The 22,196-nt window shown below is 40.6% G+C and overlaps 2 protein-coding genes across 2 annotated transcripts in view; both read left to right on the forward strand.

The window, feature by feature from the left end:
• LOC135474721 (LYR motif-containing protein 4-like) overlaps positions 1–14,945 on the forward strand; it is a 22,497-nt gene extending 7,552 nt beyond the window's left edge. The window contains exon 3 of the mRNA XM_064754287.1: positions 14,239–14,945. Within this exon, the coding sequence (XP_064610357.1) occupies positions 14,239–14,331 (93 nt within the window). The 3' untranslated portion in view covers positions 14,332–14,945. The remainder of the gene's footprint in view (positions 1–14,238) is intronic.
• A 4,421-nt stretch (positions 14,946–19,366) lies between these two features.
• On the forward strand, positions 19,367–21,680 carry LOC135475200 (glycogen-binding subunit 76A-like). The gene has a single exon (XM_064755007.1). The coding sequence runs from the start codon at positions 19,835–19,837 to the stop codon at positions 21,308–21,310; it is 1,476 nt and encodes a 491-aa protein (XP_064611077.1). The 5' UTR covers positions 19,367–19,834; the 3' UTR covers positions 21,311–21,680.
• The last annotated feature ends 516 nt before the right edge of the window (positions 21,681–22,196 follow it).

Below are 22,196 nucleotides of genomic sequence, written 5' to 3' on the forward strand. Positions count from 1 at the left end.
CGGGCGGGCGGCTTACTTGCCTTCGGTAAGTCGTCTCAGTGATGCAGCACTAAATAAAAGAGCGGTGGAAATCCGTCCTGCAACAAGGAGGCACATTACACGTGCATGCACCCTAAGGATTCCTTCGTCGTCATATGACTGAAAAATTGTTGAGTACGACGTTAAACCCCAAGCACTCACTCACTCAACTAGGGGGCAATTTTCATTTGTCAAAAATGAAAATTTTACACAAAAAATTAAGTTGGTAAAACTGGTAATATTTGTGTATGAATGTCAGGAGAATATGTAGAGGGAGAAAAGATGTCAGTGAATGAATATGGACAGAGGTGTCGTTGACTGAATGTGCACAGCGGTGTCAGTGAGTGAATATGGACAGCGGTGTCATTGAATGAATATGGACAGCGGTGTCATTGAATGAATATGGACAGCGGTGTCAGTGAATGAATATGGACAGCGGCGTCAATGAATGAATGTGCACAGCAGTGTCAGTGAATGAATATGGACAGCAGTGTCAGTGAGTGAATATGGACAGCGGTGTTATTGAATGAATGTGCAGCAGTGTCATTGAATGAATGTGCACAGCGGTGTTGTAGAATGAATATGCACAGCTGTATCGTTGGAATGAATGTGCACAGTGGTGTCATTGAATGAATGTGCACAGCGGTGTCATTGAATGAATATGGACAGCGGTGTCATTGAATGAATGTGCACAGCGGTGTCATTGAATGAATGTGCACAGCGGTGTCATTGAATGAATGTGCACCGTAGTAACGACCCGTTGCTAATGCTGACGTGCAATATGAATGTTGTTAAGCACAGCATGCGATATGAAAGTTGCTAATGTCAACTTACACTATGAAAGTTGGGAGTGGCAGCATGATCACCACAATGTTGAAAGATAGGCAAACATGGAAGGTGTAGAATAAAGATTGATGTAGCATTATTTTTACTTTCAGTGTGTGTAAATTTGAAACAATTTAGGACCTAAACTGATGAAATGAATATTATTACGTCATATTAATTATTATATCAAGTCATGTCAGTATATATGTGTGTGCAATAAGGTAATTGCACTCTGGCAACTGTGATATTCTGCAGTGTAACATTGCACACGTCACTTGCCTGAGGAGACTGTAAAACTTGATGTCTGAAAGGTTCTGTATACTAGTATCTGAAACGGGAAGCTGGAGTGTGGGTCATGCGTTAATTTTGCAGTGACAGCCTGTAATTTTTATTTAAAGTGAAAGACAGCGCCTGTCAGACTAATGTTTATATCCACTGAAAGACTACTATTCAAAGTATCTTAAACCAGCATTAAAAATTTTTTTAGATTTTTTTCAACCCAGTAAAAGTTTAGTGAAACTTCGTCTTGACACAGCTTCAGTGTGTTTCCATTATCGAGGGCAAGGTGACGTCATGTTTACTACGGTGTTTTCTGTAATATAGTCAAAGCAGTAGCCTATGGCAGGTAAAGTTGTGGACTTCACTGATGAAGGTCCAAGTGATATATAGCTTTCTCGGAAATTGGACACTCTGGAAGGATATTTCTTCCACTGCTTGAACTGTTGATACAGGTAAGGCCTCTATATCATTTACAGTTTAAGTAGCCTGTAGATGCATTGTCGGTATGCTCCTGGTTCAGATGGTAGGCTCTGGAAGGGTTGTGCTGGTTATTTTGACCCTTCTAATAAATGTTTACAAAATTACATTAGGATTGTTGTACAACTATATTCATGCTCAGTTCTGAAAGAAGTGGAAATAAATCTAAGCACCACTGAGGCTGATCTATGCATTCAACTGGCTCTGAATTTTATGCTGCAGTTTTGTGATCGTGGCTTCTAGTATGAGAGCAATGCTGACACAGTTATGGCGGACGTCAGAGAAAGCACATCGGCTTCAGCACGACATTGCAATAATTTTACTGTGTTTTATTAAAGAGAACAGGAAAAAATCATGTATGTGATAAAGACAAGGGAGCAAAATTTAAATTCTTCAATTCCAATAAATTTTGAGAAAAAAGTTATATTGTAGAAATTAAAATTATTTTAAGCATTGTCCGGTGAGATGCCGTTTTCTCACTTCGACTCTGATATTTGTTATTTAAAAACTGCCGACTGAACGCTAAAATGAACGACAAAAAAATGTATTTGTGTAATTTGAACAGCGACCTAGCATGCCTAGGGTCTGGTCAAGAGATGACTGTGGTTTGGGTCGAGACGGTATGCTACTGTCTGACGTAATTTGTGATAACGTTGTTGAATATTACACGGCTTGTAAATCAACTAATTTTACGTCTTTGGTGGTTCGTAAATGATACACACCTATCCCAGAACATTGTGTGAAATGGCTCTTCGGCGACATGTCCTACATCTTTGTAAACTATCTCAAAATGATGTCTTATGCAGTAGTTGTATGTTGTTATATGTCACCTCATGGAGTGGACGGGTAAAAGCTATGTCACAGCTTAGGCCACACAATCTGATAGTAACGTGTTTGAATGGATAAAATTCTCAGAATGTCTAACTTCATTCACAACAGCCATTTGTGCAGTATTGTCATTTTGGTCTGCAAATTATTCGATGAAATCTCATTAAAATAATAAAGTATGAAACTTCTTAGAAAGCTTGAAAATCCTGCTTTCGATTGAAGTATGTTTTAACGAGATGCTGCCTTGTCCTTTAATGTCTGACGTAAATTAGATGTAGAATTGCGTCTGATATCATTCACTGTGGGACAGTCAGTTGCGTCTGATATCATTCACTGGAGGACAATCAGTTGCATCTGATATCATTCACTGAGAGGCCTCCGTGGCTCAGTCGGTTAGCGCGCTAGCGCAGCGTAATGACCCAGGAGCCTCTCACCAATGCGGTCACTGTGAGTTCAAGTCCAGCTCATGCTGGCTTCCTCTCCGGCTGTATGTGGGAAGGTCTGCCAGCAACCTGCAGATGGTTGTGGGTTTCCCCCGGGATGTGCCCGGTTTCCACCCACCATAATGCTGGCCGCTGTCGTATAAGTGAAATATTCTTGAGTACGTCGTAAAACACCAATCAAATCAATAAAAAAATAAAATATCATTCACTGTGGGACAATCAGTTGCATCTGATATCATTCACTGTGGGACAATCAGTTGCATCTGATATCATTCACTGGGGGACAGTCAGTTGCATCTGATATCATTCACTGTGGGACAATCAGTTGCATCTGATAGCATTCACTGTGGGACAGTCAGTTGCTTCTGATATCATTCACTGTGGGACTGTCAGTTGCATCTGATATCATTCACTGTGGGACAGTCAGTTGCGTCTGATATCATTCACTGTGGGACAGTCAGTTGCATCTGATATCATTCACTGGGGGACAATCAGTTGCATCTGATATCATTCACTGTGGAACAATCAGTTGCATCTGATATCATTCGCTGTGGGACAATCAGTTGCATCTGATATCATTCACTGGGGGACAGTCAGTTGCGTCTGATATCATTCACTGTGGGACAATCAGTTGCATCTGATAGCATTCACTGTGGGACAATCAGTTGCTTCTGATATCATTCACTGTGGGACTGTCAGTTGCACCTGATATCATTCACTGTGGGACAGTCAGTTGCGTCTGATATCATTCACTGTGGGACAATCAGTTGCATCTGATATCATTCACTGTGGGACAATCAGTTGCATCTGATATCATTCACTGTGGAACAATCAGTTGCATCTGCTATCATTCACTGTGGGACAATCAGTTGCATCTGATATCATTCACTGTGGGACAATCAGTTGCATCTGATGGCATTCACTTTGGGACAGTCAGTTGCATCTGATATTCACTGTGGGACAGTCAGTTGTGTCTGATATCATTCACTGTGGTACAGTCAGTTGCATCTGATATTCACTGTGGGACAGTCTGTTGCATCTGATAGCATTCACTGTGGGACAGTCATTTGCGTCTGATATCATTCACTGTGGGACAGTCAGTTGCATCTGATATTCACTGTGTGACAGTCAGTTGCATCTGATATCATTTGTGGGACAGTCAGTTGCATCTGATATCATTCACTGTGGGACAGTCAGTTGCATCTGATGTCATTCACTGTGGGACAGTCAGTTGCATCTGATATCATTCACTAGGGGACACTCAGTTGCATCTGATATCATTCACTGTGGGACAGTCATTTGCGTCTGATATCATTCACTGTGGGACAGTCAGTTGCATCTGATATCATTCACTGTGGGACACTCAGTTGCATCTGATATCAGTCAATGTGGGACAGTCAGTTGCATCTGCTATCATTCACTGTGGGACAGTCAGTTGCATCTGATATCATTCACTGTGGGACAGTCATTTGCGTCTGATATCATTCACTGTGGGACAGTCAGTTGCATCTGATATCATTCACTGTGGGACAGTCAGTTGCATCTGATATCATTCTCTGTGAGACAGTCAGTTGCATCTGATATCATTCACTGTGGGACAGTCAGTTGCATCTGATAGCATTCACTTTGGGACAGTCAGTTGTGTCTGATATCATTCACTGTGGTACAGTCAGTTGCATTTGATATTCACTGTGGGACAGTCTGTTGCATCTGATATCATTCCCTGTGGGACAGTCAGTTGCGTCTGATATCATTCACTGTGGGACAGTCAGTTGCATCTGATATTCACTGGGGGACAGTCAGTTGCATCTGATATCATTCGTGGGACTGTCAGTTGCATCTGATATCATTCACTGTGGGACGGTCAGTTGCATCTGATATCATTCACTAGGGGACACTCAGTTGCATCTGATATCATTCACTGTGGGACAGTCATTTGCGTCTGATATCATTCAGTGTGGGACAGTCAGTTGCATCTGATATCATTCACTGTGGGACACTCAGTTGCATCTGATATCAGTCAATGTGGGACAGTCAGTTGCATCTGCTATCATTCACTGGGGGACAGTCAGTTGCATCTGATATCATTCACTGTGGGACAGTCAGTTGCATCTGATATCATTCACTGTGGGACAATCAGTTGCGTGTAATATCCTTCACTGGGGGACAGTCAGTTGCATCTGATATTCACTGTGGGACAATCAGTTGCATCTGATATCATTCACTGTGGGACAGTCATTTGCATCTAATATCATTCACTGTGAGACAATCAGTTGCATCTGCTATCATTCAATGTGGGACAGTCAGTTGCATCTGATAGCATTCACTGGGGGACATACAGTTGCATCTGATATCATTCACTTTGGGACACTCAGTTGCATCTGATATCATTCACTGTGGGACAATCAGTTGCATCTGATATCATTCACTGTGGGACACTCAGTTGCGTCTGATATCATTCACTGTGGGACAATCAGTTGCATCTGATAGCATTCACTTTGGGACAGTCAGTTGCATCTGATATCATTCACTGTGGGACAGTCAGTTGTGTCTGATATCATTCACTGTGGTACAGTCAGTTGCATCTGATATTCACTGTGTGACAGTCAGTTGCATCTGATATCATTCACTGTGGGACAGTCAGTTGCATCTGATATCATTCACTGTGGGACAGTCAGTTGCATCTGATGTCATTCACTGTGGGACAATCAGTTGCATCTGATATCATTCACTGTGGGACAGTCAGTTGCATCTGATATCATTCTCTGTGAGACAGTCAGTTGCATCTGATATCATTCACTGTGGGACAGTCAGTTGCATCTGATAGCATTCACTGTGGGACAGTCAGTTGTGTCTGATATCATTCACTGTGGTACAGTCAGTTGCATCTGATATCATTCACTGTGGGACAGTCTGTTGCATCTGATATCATTCCCTGTGGGACAGTCAGTTGCGTCTGATATCATTCACTGTGGGACAGTCAGTTGCATCTGATATTCACTGTGGGACAGTCAGTTGCATCTGATATCATTCGTGGGACTGTCAGTTGCATCTGATATCATTCACTGTGGGACGGTCAGTTGCATCTGATATCATTCACTAGGGGACACTCAGTTGCATCTGATATCATTCACTGTGGGACAGTCATTTGCGTCTGATATCATTCACTGTGGGACAGTCAGTTGCATCTGATATCATTCACTGTGGGACACTCAGTTGCATCTGATATCATTCACTGTGGGACACTCAGTTGCATCTGATATCAGTCAATGTGGGACAGTCAGTTGCATCTGCTATCATTCACTGTGGGACAGTCAGTTGCATCTGATATCATTCACTGTGGGACAGTCATTTGCGTCTGATATCATTCACTGTGGGACAGTCAGTTGCATCTGATATCATTCACTGTGGGACAGTCAGTTGCGTGTAATATCCTTCACTGGGGGACAGTCAGTTGCATCTGATATTCACTGTGGGACAATCAGTTGCATCTGATATCATTCACTGTGGGACAGTCATTTGCATCTGATAGCATTCACTTTGGGACATACAGTTGCATCTGATATCATTCACTGTGGGACAGTCAGTTGCATCTGATAGCATTCACTGGGGGACATACAGTTGCATCTGATATCATTCACTGTGGGACACTCAGTTGCATCTGATATCATTCACTGTGGGACAGTCAGTTGCATCTGATATCATTCACTGTGGGACACTCAGTTGCGTCTGATATCATTCACTGTGGGACAGTCATTTGCGTCTGATATCATTCACTGTGGGACAATCATTTGCGTCTGATATCATTCACTGTGGGACAGTCAGTTGCATCTGATAGCATTCACTGTGGGACAATCAGTCAAAACATAACTCCCATGTATATTGGGACACAATGGCAAGGCACGCATTAAAGGATCAAAAACTCAATTAGAATACAGTGGGACACACTGGCAGGCTACACACCAAAAGGTTCAAAACTGAATTAGAATACAGTGGGACATACTGGCAGGCTACACACCAAAAGGTTCAAACTGAATTAGGATACAATGGGACATACTGGCAGGCTACACACCGAAAGGTTCAAACTGAATTAGGATACAGTGGGACATACTGGCAGGCTACACACTAAAAGGTTCAAAACATGAATTAGGATACAGTGGGACATACTGGCAGGCTACACACTAAAAGGTTCAAAACATGAATTAGGATACAGTGGGACATACTGGCAGGCTACACACCAAAAGGTTCAAAACTGAATTAGGATACAATGAGACATCCTGGTGGACTAAACAGAAAAATGGTCCAAAATTGAATTAGAATACAGAGGAACATTTTGGTGAGGTTACAGGCTATAAGTGTTGTACATACATACTGAAGGCTACAGAAGAAGAGTCAAAATTCATTTTTTTCTCTGTGAAGCTATAGTGTTCATATCTAAGCATAACATCTTGAATATGCAGAAGGTTTGAGCATGTTAATAGTTACGCAGACATATTTCTTTCAAAGGCTGGAGGGGATTGCCGTGACTTCCTGATTCAGTCTTCACCCGTATTGCATGTGTGAGCGTGTGCAAACAACTGACACACCTCACATTTACCTAAGCACGAGTTTACCTAAGCTGTACATGTACTCCTTGGCCTTACAGGAATAAAGGTGGAGTGGTTGTTTTAGGATCAGATGTACCGCCAGATGCAATCCCCCCTGCTCCCTGGCTCTGTGATCAGGTGTGCTCCCAGGTGCAGGAAATAGCCCCCCTGTGCTGTTAATGAACTCAGTAAACTGTGATTGAGCTCGGATTGATGTTGATTAGTTTCTCTCCGTGTGATTATCCTGTAATGACTTGTATCCTGTAATGATAATGACTTGTGTGATAGATGACCTCTGGGTCTACAAATACAGGCTTGTCAGAAGCTTCATCGGTTTTTTTGTAATTATCCTATATACTTTAGAAATGTACATCTCTCTGTATATGTATGTCTCTATATATTGAGTATCTTATAGTTCATATATTGCATTTTGCATTGAAAGGATTTTTTTCCTCCAGGAGAGAATTCTGCTTTAATTTGCTGAAAGTTAATATGATAATGATTCCATAAGGAAAAAAAATATTGAAATCCCCCCGACCAGTCTGTTCTTTAACTACATGTAACAACTATAACAAAGTTATGGGTTAAGACATTGCGTCAGTGGACTATTACCAAAGGACCTGAACTTTCTCATACTGGTGGTAATACTCAGATACAGTAGGTCTAAATGCTCAAACAGGAAAAAGCCAACGCAAGTTAATTGTCACTAAGAAGATTAAAAGTTAAAGCAAGCTAAATGTGCCAGAAAATAAGACATTAGCAGATATATGACTGTCTGCATGTCCTTGTACACCTCTGTCACAGGTGTGTCGTATAAGTCGCAGAGGAAAACTTCCCTGTCAGTGTGTCTTGATTATCAGCTTGAATCAAATCAGATCATAGATATGTAGGTGGTTATCATTTCTTTCACTGGCACAGGTGTACTGTGTTGAAGAAGTGTTAAGAAAACGTCTTGTATATGGCGTTGACGTCAGAAGAACTGTGCTGAACCATAGAAATAATTATTTCATTCATGAGAAGAAAACTTGAGAGACATGGTTATAAATTGTTTCATCATGGAAACCTGTCAGTATTAATTCATGCATAAATAGCATACTGATACATCACATATATAAACACCCCACAGGTGGCATGCATAAGGGCATACTTACCTGTGCAGCAGGGCAGACTTACCTGTGCAGTAGGGCAGACTTACCTGTGCAGTAGGGCAGACTTACCTGTGCAGCAGGGCAGACTTACCTGTGCAGTAGGGCAGACTTACCTGTGCAGTAGGGCAGACTTACCTGTGCAGCAGGGCAGACTTACCTGTGCAGTAGGGCAGACTTACCTGTGCAGTAGGGCAGACTTACGTGTGCATTTGCATCACTCAATCCCTTTTGTACAACATGCCCCACTTATAACATGAGAACCCATTCTTCCCGCAGCAACAGACCTCTACAGAATAAGAAGTGTATGGTTATATTGGAAGGACTGTATTGCTGAATGTACACACAAAGTGAACTGATCAACTGTGTGAATGTACACACAAAGTGAACTGATCAACTGTGTGAATGTACACACAGAGTGAACTGATCAACTGTGTGAACTGTGTGAATGTACACACAAAGTGAACTGATCGACTGTGTGAATGTACACACAAAGTGAACTGATCAACTGTGTGAATGTACACACAGAGTGAACTGATCAACTGTGTGAATGTACACACAGAGTGAACTGATCAACTGTGTGAATGTGATCAACTGTGTGAATGTACACACAGAGTGAACTGATCAACTGTGTGAATGTACACACAAAGTGAACTGATCAACTGTGTGAATGTACACAGAGTGGACTGATCAACTGTGTGAATGTACACACAAAGTGAACTGATCAACTGTGTGAATGTACACACAAAGTGAACTGATCAACTGTGTGAATGTACACACAAAGTGAACTGATCAACTGTGTGAATGTACACACAAAGTGAACTGATCGACTGTGTGACAGATTGTGGATCATTTGAATTGTATATCAAGCAGAGGATTAGAATAAAGTAGATCACACGTTTCATTTGAACTGAATGAAGAGCATGGGTTAAAATGTTTTCAGCTGTACATTTCCCATTCTTCTACAGTCCTCTTCCCATCTGTCCGAGCTACATTGTGTATACATGTAACTAAACTCAGCGATTATGCTATATTCAGTATCTCTATCCCACACCAACATGTACCTGTATGTACATCTGAATGACTGGCACTGGGGTGACTGGAGGGACATCATTCACTAGCCTCATCAGGCCTGGCTAGGACTGTGAGTCTATTGATCAGCACATATCCCACAATTCTTCCACTGGAGGTTGTTGACTGCACAGGCTATTGACCTGGGTACCCAGTCTAGCATGCTCTAAGTTAACAGGGCTCAGCCTGGGGGAATCCCACAGCATTATGGGGAATGTTTAATAAACAGCATCAGCCTAACAGAACTACTGTACCCGTAGATAACATTTGCTGAATTTCGCCTAAAATTTACTATGTGAAAATGTTTTCTCAGAAACACACAAAAGCTATGAAATGATACTTTTTATGTCAACACTTTTTATTTTTCACAAAAAAAAAACACCTCTTACCCTAATCCTTCTAATTGTTGGGACAGATATTAGTTCTGAAAGCAGAATTTTATTTATTTTATTTTATTTTTTTTTTTGCCAGCTTTGTTGAAAAGTGACCATGTGAGAAAAAAGAAACTAAATATTTCTGCCACTATTTGTACTATCAGTATATCCTAATCTGTGTTGTCAATCCATCCTAAACTGTGTTCTCAATATATCCTAAACTGTATTCTCAGTCACATCCTAAACTGTATTCTCAGTCCATCCTAAACTGTGTTCTCAATCCATCCTAAACTGTATTCTCAGTCCATCCTAAACTGTGTTCTCAGTCCATCCTAAACTGTGTTCTCATTCCATCCTAAACTGTATTCTCAGTCCATCCTAAACTGTGTTCTCAGTCCATCCTAAACTGTGTTCTCAATCCATCCTAAACTGTATTCTCAGTCCATCCTAAACTGTGTTCTCAGTCCATCCTAAACTGTATTCTCATTCCATCCTAAACTGTATTCTCAGTCCATCCTAAACTGTGTTCTCAGCCCATCCTAAACTGTATTCTCAGTCCATCCTAAACTGTATTCTTAGTCCACCCTAAACTGTGTTCTCAGCCCATCCTAAACTGTGTTCTCATTCCATCCTAAACTGTGTTCTCAGTCCACCCTAAACTGTGTTCTCAGTCCACCCTAAACTGTATTCTCAGTCCATCCTAAACTGTGTTCTCAATCCATCGTAAACTGTGTTCTCATTCCATCCTAAACTGTATTCTCAGCCCATCCTAAACTGTGTTCTCAGCCTATCCTAAACTGTGTTCTCAGTCCACCCTAAACTGTGTTCTCAGCCCATCCTAAACTGTGTTCTCAATCCACCCTAAACTGTATTCTCAGTCCATCCTAAACTGTGTTCTCAGTCCACCCTAAACTGTGTTCTCAGTCCATCCTAAACTGTGTTCTCAATCCACCCTAAACTGTGTTCTCAGTCCACCCTAAACTGTATTCTCAGTCCATCCTAAACTGTGTTCTCAGTCCACCCTAAACTGTGTTCTCAGTCCACCCTAAACTGTGTTCTCAGTCCACCCTAAACTGTGTTCTCAGTCCACCCTAAACTGTATTCTCAGTCAGTCCCATCCTAAACTGTGTTCTCAGTCCACCCTAAACTGTGTTCTCAGTCCCACCCTAAACTGTATTCTCAGTCCATCCTAAACTGTGTTCTCAGACCATCCTAAACTGTGTTCTCAGTCCATGCTAAACTGTACTATCAGTCCATCCTAAACTGTGTTCTTAATCCATCCTAAACTTTAGTATCAATATATTCTAAGCTGTGCTCTCAGCCCATGGTGAACTGTATTGTGATACCATGAAATTGTGCTCTCAGCCCATGTTGAACTGTATTTTGACACTGCTACTGGGTATTCTCAGTCCATGTTGAACTGTATTTTGACACTGCCTACTGGGTATTCTCAGTCCATGTTGAACTGTATTCTGACACTGCTACTGGGTATTCTCAGTCCATGTTGAACTGTATTTTGACACTGCTACTGGGTATTCTCAGTCCATGTTGAACTGTATTTTGACACTGCTACTGGGTATTCTCAGTCCATGTTGAACTGTATTCTGACACTGCTACTGGGTATTCTCAGTCCATGTTGAACTGTATTCTGACACTGCTACTGGGTATTCTCAGTCCATGTTGAACTGTATTTTGACACTGCTACTGGGTATTCTCAGTCCCATGTTGAACTGTATTCTAAGATCATATTTTAAAACTATGCTCTGTTCAGCCTTCCATGTGCATAAGAATTTCAGTCACCTGTGTCAGTGTGTATAAGGAGTTACATGTATAAATTATGACAGCTAGGTTGGATGTGTAATTCATTATATTATATAATGTATCCTAATGGAGTATTGAACCAGTATTATGAATAGGACCAAGGGGATGAGGCCTGCTCAGCAGGGGAATATGTAATACAGATCACTTGTGGGATAGATGCAGAATCATGTCTGATTGGATTGAAAATAAGGCCATTGGGCATTTGAAACACAGGCTGTTTACTTACTGGACATAGAATAGATGTGGGTGTTGATGGGTCAGGTCACTATAGACATGTATATAGACTATAAAGTACACAGGTCAGTAAAGAGTGCAAACAGATCAGATAAATAAAATTAAAGACATATAGCACAGAGAGAAAAACAAGGGCAGCGACGACAGTGTGATAGCCGGCAAGTGGTCACAAGTAACCGGTGAAATACGGTTTTCTTGTCAGTTTACCTCTGTTAGGGTTTTATGCTTACTGTTCATGTAAATACTTAAATACTGGCGAATTACATACCCTCTAGCACCATGCTTTAAACAGAATTAGGTAAAAAAAAACGCAGTGATGTTATTTTGCAATTTATTAGGTATCCACTGATCTGACTTACTCCAAATGGTGTGTGGTCATCACATTTAATGCATTCAGTGCACATTTTTACATTTGATGGTAATGCATATGGGTCTAAAACCACAGTAAAATAAATAAATAAATAAATGAATAAAGTGTATAGTAGGTAGATTGAGCGTTGAGGTTATAGGGAATTGGAAATTCTTGAGTATTGGCAAGACCTACATGTTATGTATAGCTGTGCTTTGTTCAGAATGTGCCTGTAGTATTTATTGGAGGAGGTGCTGATGGGAACCTATGCTAAGATTAGCTCTATATGGCCTTACTGTTGTTATATGACGCGATGTATCAGTCTGGCTCTACTCATAACCATATCGTACAATTGGGTGAAAAGTAAAGTGGAGTATACAATCTTAATGATAATAGGACTGGAATATTAGATTCACATCATTCTTTTTATTTGTTTAAATTGTTGTACATGATTTGTTTGTTATGTATTTGTTGGAAATGGCAACAAAGCTGGATATAGGTATTTACTTATATGAGACATCTAAAGGTGAAAGACCTTGTTGTTGGCCTGCCCCAGGTTTTAACCTGATGACAGAAGTAACTGTTGTAGTCCCCTGCTATTTGTTTTACTGTGTGAGGGGCACCTGTTGTAAATAGCAGAGTGGGACGTGCTCAGTGGCACGACATCCATGGCTGTGGACCTTGACCTTGTCCAGAATAGGATACCCTTAAGTCATTGAGTCCATTGGCTTACACGTGCCAGTGCTGTGTTTATGTCAGGTGAGGTCAGGGTACATGTATATAAAGGGTTGCCTGTTGTACACATTACAGCATAGGGTAGTTGTAAAATGACCACCAGAAATCACCTGTCTCCCACTTCAGATAGCCGGTCTGACCAAATGACCCAGATATTGTTTGACCTTTTTATGAATGAAGAGTGTACTAAGGCTCAAGTCTATTTATAGCAGTAACTAGGTCATGTACATAGCATTAGCAACCGCAGTGTCTATATTAAGACACTGTGCACCGCATCCTCATTTATTTGAAACCAGGTAAACAGAGTGCTGATTTCCTGAAATGTCATAATCTTTCACATATCCCCTTTGACTGTGAATTCACGTTAACATACCACATAGTACATAGTATTGATTTTGGATGTGTTTATTTTTATTATTTTATTAAGGTGATATACATCAGGGTGTTGTTTCAAAGATTTGTAATAGCAGTAATATATCACACTGTGTAATCATTACAATGTCACTTTTGTTATTACATGCGTGGACAGGCCCTGGACGGGAAACTGTTGTCCTGTTTATAGGCTCCATCAGCGTAAACAATAACAAACAGTTTGCAATGATGTACAAAATAATGGTGTAAAAGAGCAGAATTAAGAGACAAAATATCAGTAATGCAATGATATAAGTACTGTGAACATAGCTGATTTACCAGTGGAACTGCGACCTAATAAAACATAGTCTGCACTTCTTTATGTTGAAGATTTCTTACATTTGATTTGAAGAGAATATGTAGGGGTATACTTGTCATTTGTTGAAGAATGAGTGATTTTTGTTGACCAGCAACCTGCTGACATATTGATCAGATAAAACTGTAAATGTATGGAAATATTGTACGCTGATGTTCAAATACCATTACTATTATTCTGGTGGATGTTGATTAAAGTGGATCACTCTGGTCAACCAATAAAGCTGACATCCTTCAAAATACACATGTACGTGCAGTCAGCTGCTGTATGGAAAACAAATACATGTAAATAATAACATAGCTGTGCTATTCTTTTGTGTGTTTCAGGCAGCTGTTAGCCAGATGTATGGCGATAAGCCAGTGGTTGTGGAGCACCAGCCCAGGGCAAAATCACAGTCTACTCACAAGGGAATGACTTAGATGTGTGTATGTGAGGACAAGGATGATCAGGGAGGACATTTTCCAGGTGGCTGACACGGCTGGATGAAGTTTTGTAACTCAAGTTCCTGGGAGTTTCTCTGCCAGATTCCCGGGGAGGGAATGAGTGATTAACTGTAAAACAGTCTTGATTGTGGGGAATCTTTTTGACTGTGTTATATAATGGAAGCATTGTGTACATGTATCTTGCAGTGTTGAGTGAATGGTTTGGGGTTTTTGTGGCATTAAGTGTACAGGCTGGTAGTGTGAAAAACTGCCTGTCGTACCATTTGGGATGTACCAGTATAATGTCAAATAGAACTACTCCTGGTTAGTAAAGTTGCAATGCATGATGACTACCCCTAAATGAACATGAATTTCGTCCATGACTAATTTGCCCATTTTTTCCCGATACTGAAAGTTCCATTGAGTTTAGAAAGGTGTTTTGAGGTTTGCTTGGAACACAGGATGATATTCTGCTGGAAAATTGTAAGTTTCAGCACCAAGACTAATATTTTGTGACATTTATTTGCCTCTAAAAATGCACTTTTGTGGCTGAAACTTTAGGTCATATAGGGTAGTCCCCTTGTTAGCAGATTTTATCCATGGTAAACTAATTCATGTATATGTATGTTTAAAGATTTCAGATACAAATTTATTCCTGATTACTCTAGGGTACATCTAGGATGACACATTTGCTTTATGCTATGGTTACTAAATTTCGAAATGACATATTTTATCAATTTGTTCATTGTCCCTGGTAATCTCCATGAAGTCTTGTTGTTCTGACATTTGACTTTCTGCCAGTTCTAAAATAAAAACATTGACCTGTTCAAGAATCAGGCAAAAATTAAAGAGAGGTGTCCAAAGTGACTCTTTTTAGGTTATCAATTTGAAAAGACAAAAGTAATGAAAGGGCCTTTGGGTGAGGACATAGAAAAGAGCATACTTCATACAGCGCATGCACCACTCTGTGCATTCTCAATGCCACCATTAGCAAAATTTGCACAGAAATATTGAACAAGACCAAGGTCACTGGAAGCATGGTGATGAGGTAAGGAGTGATATCAGAAAACACAAAATCTCTGTTTCAGCCTTTGTTTTTAATAGTACTTCATGGAGATGCATTCTCTTTATCTATAGTATGCACAACATGATTCTAATCAATATGTGAAACAATTTTTAAACAGTTCTGCACAAGGACACCAGTAGTAAGCATAAACAGTTCTGCACAAGGACACCAGTAGTAAGCATAAACAGTTCTGCACAAGGACACCAGTAGTAAGCATAAACAGTTCTGCACAAGGACACCAGTAGTAAGCATAAACAGTTCTGCACAAGGACACCAGTAGTAAACATAAACACTTCTGCACAAGAACACCAGGAGTAAGCATAAACAGTTCTGCACAAGGACACCAGTAGTGAGCATAAACAGTTCTGCACAAGGACACTATTAGTAAGCACAAACAGTTGTGCACAAGGACACCAGTAGTAAGCATAAACAGTTGTGCACAAGGACACCAGTAGTAAGCATAAACAGTTGTGCACAAGGACACCAGTAGTAAGCATAAACGCTTCTGCACAAGGACACCGGTAGTAAGCATAAACACTTCTGCACAAGGACACCAGTAGTAAGCATAAACACGTCTGCACAAGGACCACCAGTACTAAGCATAAACACTTCTGCACAAGGACACCAGTAGTAAGCATAAACACGTCTGCGTAAGGACACCAGTAGTAAGCATAAACACTTCTATGCAAGGATGCCAGTAGTAAGCATAAACACTTCTGCACAAGAACATCAGTAGTAAGCATAAACAGTTCTGCACAAGGACACCAGTAGTAAGCATAAACAGTTCTGCACAAGGGACACCAGTAGTAAGCATAAACAGCATATACATATCACACAGACTCAAAGGAGGGGGGATGTGTGAGGGGGGTGATGAGGTTAAGCTTGTCTAGTGGTGGCAGTGATGTCAAGAGAGTGGCTCATATACTGTAAGGAGTATGATTTTTCTTTGATTTGTCTAAAAAGGCTGTAAAAAGAATATCACACTAATACTTTAGGCTGTATTTCATTTATTTAGTTTTTAGCAGTGAGTGAAGTTTACTGCTGATATGTATGTGCATACTTTATTTTATTGAACAATAGAATTTATCAAAGCTCAGGGGTCTTTTACATGTTTCATTAAATGATGCATTTGTCGTAATTATTGCTGTTTGTCTGTCCTACAGTTTGTCTGTCTTAGACAAAATGAGTGTATAAAGGTATCCTGTCTTGTTCAGTATAAAACTGCACAGTCACAACTTTTATAGTGTGGTAAAACACTAGTACAGTACGTGAGTATCATCTAGTTTCATACAGGACAGTGGGGATTTTGCCTGACAATCTAAGTTTTGTTTTAGTGACGAGTGGCACCTCAGATTGTCTTTAGGCTGCCTCACAAGTTGTCATGAATTTTTTTTAATTATAATTTGTCAGTAGTTTGTACATTTTGTTTCAGACACCAGAAAACACAATATGTTGTTGGCTTGTATACGGGTACACCTTGTGAAGCGTGCCGTCTAATTAGCTTTTGTGTACATCAACTTCCATACTGATCTAAACATTTTAAATCAAGACAATTGAACTTCTGACCTGAGTTTCGTATTAAATATGAAAATATAAAATAGGTGGTATGAATATCAACAGAAATATGTACCATGTAGTGTTGGTTTTCATTGTGTGAATGTCCACAAAGAAAGTTGTGAGAAATGATTTGTTTACAATGTAGGCCATAATTTGTCTTTTGCCTGGATAGTAAATGCACAGTTAATTGCATGGGGATGAATGATCACATAATGTGTGACTGGAAGTAGAATTTACAGCAATCCTTGACCGCGATTAGTGAGAATATGGCTGTGTGTTGTAAATTTCTTTTTGGAAATAACAGAAGTGGATTGCAAGCCAGTGTCATTTGGAGTAAGTTTTTCTAAGTCTTTAATAAAGACCTTATTGTTCATATACATGCATTGTGTTGTATCTGTTTCACAGAATTTGTAGTTTCACCAGATTCACTGAAAGGATAAATTTTTTCCCTCGTCAAAAACCCTGTGGTATAATGGCTTCATTTGCCATACTGATGTATTGTTGGATTTGAAGTGAGAAATCAGGCTGCTGTAAACATGAGTAATATAACAGGTGATGCCTTTCTGTTTTAGAAACTCTGGTGAAGGAATTAAATGTGTCAGGTTATGCCAAGTTTGCACCTTCAGTAAGGAAAATGCCATCTCATACAGCCCCAAATGGACAAACACCATTAAGGAATTTTAAATTTCAATCCTCACACTTGCACATGGGAAAGTCATGGGTTACCCCCGCCCCCCCCCCCCCCCCCCCCCAGGCTCTGCCAAGTTTCTGAAAATGGCTGAAAATACCAATCAAATAAAGAAAACAAACAACGGCATTCCATACTTGATGTTTTCTGTAAAGCATTCCCACATTATATACTCTGTGGTACGTGGTGCTGGCCTGCATAGGTAATGAGGAGAGGCAATTGATCCATTGTGATATACATGGAAGAGATTTTTAAAGAATAACATAGCCGGTGACTATAGCTTTTTTTATGTGTACTATGTGTTTGATTAATGGCATGAAAAGGATACAACTCCGGTGAGGTAAAATCACTGAAATGCTGCACTGAGTAAACCAGCATGCCTCTGTCTACCCAACAGGATATGGTAATTGCGTGAAATTACAAGCACCTGGCCTTTACCTGGACTCATTGTGAGCTTCAAGTAATTTAAATGTGCTGTTCATTGTATAATCTCTGTGTTGTTGTGACTCAAATAGGGTGTGTTTAAGGAACAAACTTCTGTTCAAATAGCAACGACTGGTTGACCCGTATCAATATAATGGCTCGGGCGGGGCAGCTTACTTGCCTTCGGTAAGTCGTCTCAGTGAAGCAGCACTAAATAAAAGAGCGGTGGAAATCCGTCCTGCAACAAGGAGGCACATTACACGTGCATGCACCCTAAGGATTCCTTCGTCGTCATATGACTGAAAAATTGTTGAGTACGACGTTAAACCCCAAGCACTCACTCACTCACTCTGTTCAAATACTGATACTTAGGTCAAGAAAGCAATTAGAGTATCTCAAATTTCAGCTGTGTTTGGACACCAGTTTGCGATACAATACTTCAGCTGATACTCAAAATTAAGGGATAAAAACACATCCCAACAAGCAGAAGCTGAAGTCATTCACACCAAAAAATTAGCATACATACCTCAGTTAATATATATTACTAAAAATTTTTTTAAATTGTTAAAATGACGATTTAAGATGAAGTTACATCCTTTAGAATATGCTGTCTTGGGTGAAATGTTGTATGTCAAGTGTTAGGAGAAGGAGAGCCTTACTTTTGGAATATTTAATGTTATGTGTAAGGGAAAACGGAAGAGAAAATCCCCTGCATTTGATGTACATGAACCACTGTGGTTTGTAGGCAACATATTATCTGCATTACCTAACCTGAGGCATCAAATGCTTTGGCGTGCGTCACTGTTTACATTGTAAGGTTATGCTTACTGAACCGTGGATTTACATGTAGATGACAGTATAGGTCCAATACAGTATAATATAAGAAGTCACGCTTCAGTAAAACTGGGGTAAACTGTTATGAAATATGAGTTGACAGATTTATTTCACATCGGCCTGCAAGACCTGGTCTTCAGAATTTCACAGAGCTCTGTTAACAAGTTTCAACTGATCACATCCAAATTATTATAAACTTCGATTCTGATAAGTCAAATATAACTGACTGACGTCAAAGATCGGAAATCGTGAAAGAGTATTGCACTTTCTGGTCTTTGTTTGCCTGCTATCACTCACATACAAGCACCTCCCTTCTCAATGCATAACTGCATACCACGTGGGAATGTTTACTATCAAACGTCACCATATAGCGCCTCCGTTGGTTCAGCCATAACCACGTGGAAGGGGGGCGTTCCCGTCCCATTTATGACGTCAAAGGGTCGCTGCGGGGCTAGTTTCCCACTTTCTATCGATTTTGATGTGGAGCGAGGTTTGCCGGCAAGGACGTCTGTTTTCACCTTCAAAATTGTCTGGTGTTTTAAGAAGACAAAATTAGGACTTGTGCCAGACATCAGCAGACCGTTAGAGCGGTTAGGAAGGCGGGAGAGCAGAGCTAAAGTCGAAACAGCCAGCTATGTAAGGGACGGGTTTGACACTGTGAAGCGCCTACTGGATGATGCGAGAATGTTTGACCTTGAGACCACGGCAAGTGTCAACAAAAGTTAAAGCTATCTAGGGCAAAATAGGCGGAGTTTCGTGGACTGTTCCCATGTCAGTTTGTGATGTCCACGCGAAATTAATATAAATACTAACCATGTACCTAACATTTACGACATTAGGGTCTCGGTGCGCTTGGAAAGGCGAAGGTGGGCCTATCAGTTGGTATCATCATCCGCTGATGAAGGATAACACAGGAACGTGTTCCGAGAGTGATGTCGATCGCGCAGAGCGGGGAAGTGTCCATACCCCAGGCACACAGCGGCGAAGATTTTAGCCGGTATCTCCCAAGGAACCTTTCCTACGCTGAAGACAGCCAGCTGGATTATTACAGCGTGAGTGCTAATTTTGTACATAAACCCCTGAATTGGCTTGGCGACCTACAGTTTGCACATTTTCAGAGACCCCAAAGTCACCGTGACATTCGTACGCTAATAATGACAGATATGCAGAGCTCCGCAGTTCACTCAGCCGCAGAAACTCTGCGAGAATTCTCTATTTCCGTGCCGGACTGCTCTCGGCAAACCTCCTCTTCAGACACGGGAGATAGTGAGGAAGGTGTCTTCCTCAACATGCTCGATGATTTGGACTCCCTTGATAGCGAGACCGTTGGTGTACGGTCATTTTGCAGCGATGACTTCGCAGTGGATTCCATCAATAGTCCGGACGAAGATGAACTACTAGCCAGAGACAAAGTGAACGACGAATTAAGCGAAGCAGTCGCAGCCATGACGAATTCCAAATCAGCTGATATGACCGAAAAGCCGAATGAAACCGAAGCGGTCACAGAAGCACTGACTACATCGGCTGATGCTTTGGACGAAGAGCCGAGACAGATTGAAGCGGTCAGAGAACCAATAACTAGATCAGCTGATGTGACCGAAAAGAAAAAAAAGGAACCGATCAAAAAATTTTACGATCCCCGTGACCTGAAAATAGCCATTAATGATGTGCCATTGGTGGAAGCTGGCTCGGAAAAATCCATCTTTGATTTGATAGGAACAGACAGTCCCGTTCTCTATGAAGACCGAGAATTCAATTTTTCCAAATCTGAGCTGCGAAAGTCGCGTTCCCTTAAGACGAACAAAACTCCACCTGGAACTCCGCACAGAAAAAAAGTTGTCAGATTTGCAGATGCCATGGGTTTAGATCTGGAATCCGTGCGTCACATTTTAAACTTGGATTCCCCTCCCAAAATCCCAGCTTCAGCTATGAAAGACTTACAAGTCGGGTTAGGGGAAGACCGGAAGACCCAAGGCAGTGTGTACTTAGCCATCACGTTTCCCCAGCCTGGTGCATCCTACACGTTTGTAAGAAAAGTTCTTGACCAGAAGGTGTGCTTGGAGAACGCTGTGGTGACGGATCTTACCATTACAGGCTTTGTACGTGTGGCAAATATAGGCTTTCACAAAGCAGTACGCATTCGGTATACAGTGAACGGTTGGGAGAGTTTTTACGATATAGCGGCCTCTTACGTTCAGAACTCTTGTGATGGGCCGACAGACAGGTTTTCTTTCAGTATCGTGGCCCCAGCAAACTTCACCGTCGGTTCCAAGATGGAGTTCGCAATTTCTTACTCGGTGAACGACACTCAATACTGGGATAGCAACGGGGGACAGAATTATGTCTTTGTTTGCTACGCGAAAACCATACCGTCTGAAGTCGATAATTCCTGGATGCATTTCTTATGACGTCCTTACACAATATGTGACATTCTTCGGTCAACTGGATGTTAGGTGACGTGAAAGAAACAAAAAAACAGTGCTTTTATGTTGGGATTATATTCCTTTCTGATACAGTGTGTATTTATTATAAGATATTAACAAAGTGGAGTTGCTCAATGGTCAAGACTTGTATGTCTAATACTGTAAGTATTCCCTATTCACAACCGAGTGTATTCTAGGTCCCCCAAGAAGTCAGTACAAGGCCACTGCACTGTTTTACTTTTTTTAAATTATTATTACCATTTTTATGCGTTATAAGAAGAATTATGAAAGCTATATGAAGACGTTTCGATTTGAACAAAATAGCATCAAATCGATCTTGAATAGTGATATGAGTGTACAGATTTTCCTATTTATAATAGTATATATATATATATATATATATATATGTGTGTGTGTGTGTGTGTAAATATTATATCTCGTGTCATAATGTATGTATCACTTCAACCAGTCCATTAGTTCTTATGATATAAAACAAGAAGTTGTGTGATCAATCAAGCTGTGTTATTTGAATTTTAGAGGAACGATACAGAAGCAGGTTGTGTGAGATGGTCATATATTGTATATATAAAAGGCATTTACTGAATGGCATATGCATTCTACAATTTCGTATATTAGATATACGTGTATACCGTGTCCTCCTGTATATATAAAGTGCTAGTACTACATGTACATAGACATAGAGTTACCGGTTTGTAACTTCATGATGTGCGTATTATTATATGGAATGCTGTTACAGTATGTTGGCTCCTGATGAACACAGCTGGATGCCATAATGTCATCATGGCGATCTATGACATCTGCATGTAACAACCGTATCTCTACGCAGGAGAGTGTCGAGATGGAGTGGTGT

Source organism: Liolophura sinensis, chromosome 9, assembly GCF_032854445.1.
Source record: "Liolophura sinensis isolate JHLJ2023 chromosome 9, CUHK_Ljap_v2, whole genome shotgun sequence".
Taxonomy (NCBI): Eukaryota; Metazoa; Mollusca; class Polyplacophora; order Chitonida; family Chitonidae; genus Liolophura; species Liolophura sinensis.